This window comes from Mercurialis annua, linkage group LG6, assembly GCF_937616625.2.
Source record: "Mercurialis annua linkage group LG6, ddMerAnnu1.2, whole genome shotgun sequence".
NCBI classification, from domain to species: Eukaryota; Viridiplantae; Streptophyta; class Magnoliopsida; order Malpighiales; family Euphorbiaceae; genus Mercurialis; species Mercurialis annua.
The window spans coordinates 35,304,679-35,309,614 of record NC_065575.1 but is presented as its reverse complement, the minus strand read 5'-3'; the positions used below and the strand labels follow the sequence as shown (position 1 = coordinate 35,309,614).

Sequence of the window (4,936 nt, the reverse complement as noted above, 5' to 3'; positions counted from 1 at the left end):
CTAGAAATTTTCTATCAAACCCGAGATTACCAGCGGATCCTGGTGGGGAAAATCTATTCCTTCCCCATCAGTTGGACCGAAGCTTACTTCTGGTATAGTTTTCGCCACTGATATGTTCATCACCATCTTCTGCCTTTTTCGTCTTCCTCGCTTGTATTCTGGGTCCGTCATTCCGCCTGCTATTGTGTTAATTATTCCTGACACGTTTTGTCTTTTTGGTGGCGGTGCTTCCTCTCTTTTTCCATTGTTATCCCTTTGGTTTCTTCCTCTTGAGTTGTAATTTTTGCTCTGTGCTACAAAGTCTTTTAACCAACCGACTTGTACCAAACGGTCGATTTCTTTTTTCAAGCTTCCGCATTCGTCGGTGATATGGCCATGGCCGTCGTGGAACTGACAATATTTTTTCCTGTCTCCCTCATATTGTAGTTTGGGTGGGTATCTCACTGGCTCATTGTTATTTTGTATCCACATCAAGATGTGTGATCTCGGGGTATTGAGTGGAATGAAGGCTTGGTCTTCTACTTTTACTGGTCGGTGTGGGTCTGCTCGCTGTGGACCGGCTTGTTGTTGGTTTCTTGGTCCGAATCTGTCGTGCCTTGCACTTTGATCGAAGTTAGGCCTCGGTGTTCGGAACGATGTTGTAGTTTGTGCGGCTTTTCGCCGCTGTTCTTCGTCTAAATTTATGTAGTTCCAGGCTCGGTCCATCAGCTGGGAGTAAGTTTGTACTGGGTTTGTTATCAGGTTATCCCGGAAGGCCATCATTGTTGTGTTGTCTTTCATTGCATCTATCACAGTATCATCATTCAAATTTCCCACTTCGACCGCTTCTGCGTTGAATCGGCCGATATAACTCTGCAGACTTTCTCCTGGTTTCTGGTAGCAAAGTTTTAAGTCACTGGACTTTTTCTTTCGTTGTATGCTCGGTGCGAAATGTGTTCGGAAAGCTCTTGCCAGCTCGTCGAAGCTTCGGATGGAGCCTTCTTTTAGGCTTTGATACCAGATGGCAGCTGGTCCTTTTAGGGTAGTCGGGAAAAGTTTGCAGACGGCCGCTTCGGACAAACATTGTACCATCATGACCACTTGGAAACAACTCAAGTGCGTGATCGGGTCCCCTGTTCCATTGTAATCGTCTAACTGCGGTGTTTTGTAGTTTAAAGGGAAGGGTTCTTCTCGTATTTCTGCCGACAGTGGGTTTCCGATGTTCAGGAAGCTTGTGTTTCTCGGCTCTCTCCTTCTACATTTTTCCATCTCGGTTCTAACTCTTTCGGTGATTTCTTGCTCCAGGTTCTTTTTCTTTGGTGAATTAGCGCCCGAGCTGTGTACGCTCTCTTCGATCTCAACCCGTTTTGGTGTCTTTTTATGCCCCTCTGGAGTTTTATGTCCGGTCTGTGCTGGCTCTGGGTTTTGTTCTCGTGGATTTTTCTCGCGGTTTGCTTCCTCGGGTGTTTTTTGGCCTTGGTAGAATTCCTGTGGGTAAGGTGGTGCAGTCGGTATGTATGGTGGAGTGGTAGTGTTATCCTGGGTTGCAGTTGGGGCTGTTGGCCGAGTATGGACCTGTTGTACCTGTTGAAGGAAAGCTAGCTGCCGAGTATGAAATTCGATGTATTCTTGGATTTGTGCTGGCGTAGGATTTTGGACTTCTGTGGTGGTTTGTCTAGGTGCGGGGGTGGTGTTTGGGGTGAATGCGAGGTTGATGGGGGTTACACCCGGTCTTAAGAAAGTTTGAGTGGTTTGGTGCGTAGGGGTGGAGTATGATGTTGGGGGAATGTTACCCGACGATGGCATTCCCCACGGGTAATGAGTGGTAACCCCTGACATAGGGCTCTGGTGAACGCCTGCCATCGATGTAGTGACCGGGCAAAACGAGCTTTCGCCGCTAGCTCTTCTCGGTGGAGCGTTGAGCCCCTCTCCCGTTCTACTGCTTTGCGTATTATTGTCTCCGATTGCGGGATCATCTCCTTCTACTCTGCTCATCCTATTAGTTTCCAGAAGGATAGAAAGGGGGAAGCTTTCTTATTTTCTTTCCCACAGACGGCGCCAAATGATAACTTGTGATCTTGAATCGTAGCTAGCTCCGATGAATACTTCAAGGCCGTACCTACAAGGTACAAAACAACCGTGAGAAGGGTGCCGGAAGGGGATTCCGGCAAACCACTCCGACGGTCTAGTTAGTAACTGTTTTAGTGAGAGAAAGAATAAGAAGTGAAAAGAGGCTAAGAGTTTAGAGAGAGAAAGAGAATTAACCTTTTTACCTACTTTTTCATAGCCTTTTATACTATGTGTGTTGTTCCTCTTTGTCTGGGCCGACAGGCCTGATTTTGTTCTCTTTGTCTGTGCAGATGTTGTCTGGAATGTCAGGGTACGTTCTGACAAGTTTGTCGTTGTGTCTTGTTGAAGGTAAACTCGGATGGAACCGAGATGGTATGCATGGTGCTCGGTGCGGCCGAGATGGTATCTTTACGTATGGCGTTCGGTGACCGAGATGGTATATATGGTGTTCGATGCGGCCGAGATGGTACCTTTACGTATGGCGTTCGGTGACCGAGATGGTATATATGGTGTTCGATGCGGCCGAGATGGTACCTTTACGTATGGCGTTCGGTGACCGAGATGGTATATACGGTGTTCGGTGCGGCCGAGATGGTACTTTTTCTACGTCTGCTGTTAATTATGCGTTCTGGTTGATTAGTTGGATTGGTTTCTCGTCGTGATCTACTCGGTTTGTGTGCTATTTCGGGTTTGTTCATTTGTGTTGTTATCACTATCAATCTTACTTGAAACTGCAAAAGTAATTATACAAAAACATAACTTAAATCTAAAATCCAAAAGCATATAAAATATATAAATAATACATCTCTGAAACACTATTGATACATGATACATTTCAAATACTTAAATAATACACATGACACATAAAATTATTAATGTAGAGGAGATTTATTGCGTCAACCACATTCTTTAGAGCTGACTTCACCTTGCTGACTACCATTTGATCACATATTGTCCAGCCTACGTTCACCTTGCTGACTACCATTTGATCACATATTGTCCAGCCTACTAAAATGAAGTAGATTATACAACGTACATGATACACGTGAGTCAGAAAAAATAGCATATATAAAATACACTACTAAAGCGGTACTAACATTCTACTACATGATGTATATAAATAAGAGCGTATGTTCGTAAAATTTATGTAAAAAATAGAGTGATAAATATACCAGAATGCAGGAAACTTGCCAAAGCTGGCCATTAATGAATTCCACAGTTAATGGTGGTTTGTCTCCTAATCCCTTTTTATATGTTTTTTTTTTATGATTATGAATTTTAACATTTTTGTTTGGAATTGCCAAGGGGCAGCTAATAACGCTTTTTTACGCACTCTCATTTCTTTCCGTGACTGCTATAATCCCTCTCTTGTTGTTTTAGTTGAGCCAAGAATTGCAGGGGTTAAGGCAGACAAGATTATCAAACGGTCTGGGTTTGATTTTTCTCACAGAGTGGAGGCTCAAGGGTTTAGTGGTGGTATTTGGCTTCTTTGGAAGTCCAATATTCATGTGTCTGTGGTACACAACCACCATCAATTCATCCATACTTCAATAACTCAGGGTCACAACAACAATGAGAAGTTTCTGTTTACAGCTATTTATGGCAGCCCACATCCTTCTAAGCGCCAAATTTTGTGGAGGGATCTTTCCTTACTTCGTATCGATAACGCCTTTCCCTGGCTTTTAGCTGGAGATTTTAACGCTATTCTGAATGCTTCGGAGAGGAGAGGTGGTTCTCGGTTCAGGAATGCTGGGTGCCCTCACTTTAACAATTTCTTGGATTCCAATGCGCTTCACCAGTTGGAGTTTATTGGACCTGCTTTCACTTGGAGACGAGGCACTCTTTTTCAACGTCTTGATAAAGGTATTTGCAATGACAATTGGATCAGAAAATTCCCGGATGCCATTACTCACCACCTTCCTAGAATTAATTCTGATCATCGACCGATCCTTGTCAAGTTGAATACCAATTTGCCAAATATTAGAGACCAAAAACCCTTTCGGTTCCTCGCTCCGTGGCTTACTCATAGTGATTTTAATCAAGTTGTTAATAATGGTTGGGATAATAACAGCTCTCTTAAGGATAATATGCTCAACTTTACCAATAATATCTGTGAGTGGAACGTCAATGTCTTTGGCAACATCTTTAAGAAAAAAAAGAAGTTAATGTCTCGGATTAGTGGCATCCAAAAAGCGTTGGAAAAACGTAATTGTAGCTATCTTACGGAGCTAGAAAATCAGCTCCATAAAGAGCTTGCTGATATCCTTTTGAGGGAAGAAACGTTATGGCTTCAAAAATCAAGGTGTGATTGGATTTTATTTGGTGATCGCAACACGTCTTATTTCCATGCCAAAACCATTGCTAGACGGAAGAAAAATCGCATCTGCATGCTCAAGAATCCTGAAGGGAACTGGTGCGATGATGATATTCTCCTAAGGGACATGGCAGTGTCTTTTTTTATTGAGCTGTATACTGAAGACGTTCATTGCAGGCCTAATTATCCACATCGTGGATTATTTCCTGTCCTTCAAAATTCTATGATTACTTGCCTGGACAGGGAAGTTTCCCTTGAAGAAACCCACAAAGCTCTTTTCGATATGAAGCCTTGGAAAGCTCCTGGTCCTGATGGAATTCCAGCGGCTTTTTTTCAAAACCAATGGTCGGTGGTGGGGAATTCTGTGTATTCATTGGTTCAACAAATTTTTAGGGATGGCATTATGGACCTTGATTTGAACAGAACTCTCATCTCCCTTATCCCTAAATCTGACAAGCCAGAAACTATCAAAGAATTCAGACCCATCAGCTTGTGTACGGTTTTGTACAAATTAGTGACTAAAATTATCACTAATAGACTCAGACACATTATGCCGCACATAGTCCACCCAAC

General features: G+C 43.1%; 1 protein-coding gene across 1 annotated transcript; it reads right to left on the bottom strand.

Moving 5' to 3' along the window:
* LOC126687800 (uncharacterized) lies at positions 1–1,974 on the bottom strand. The gene has a single exon (XM_050382354.1). It carries the CDS (start codon positions 1,972–1,974, stop codon positions 1–3), a length of 1,974 nt encoding a protein of 657 aa, XP_050238311.1.
* Positions 1,975–4,936: the final 2,962 nt, after the last annotated feature.

Coding starts and splice junctions, on each gene's coding strand:
- LOC126687800 (XM_050382354.1), bottom strand. CDS start 1,974: ATGAGCAGAGTAGAAGGAGATGATCCCGCAATCGGAGACAATAATACG.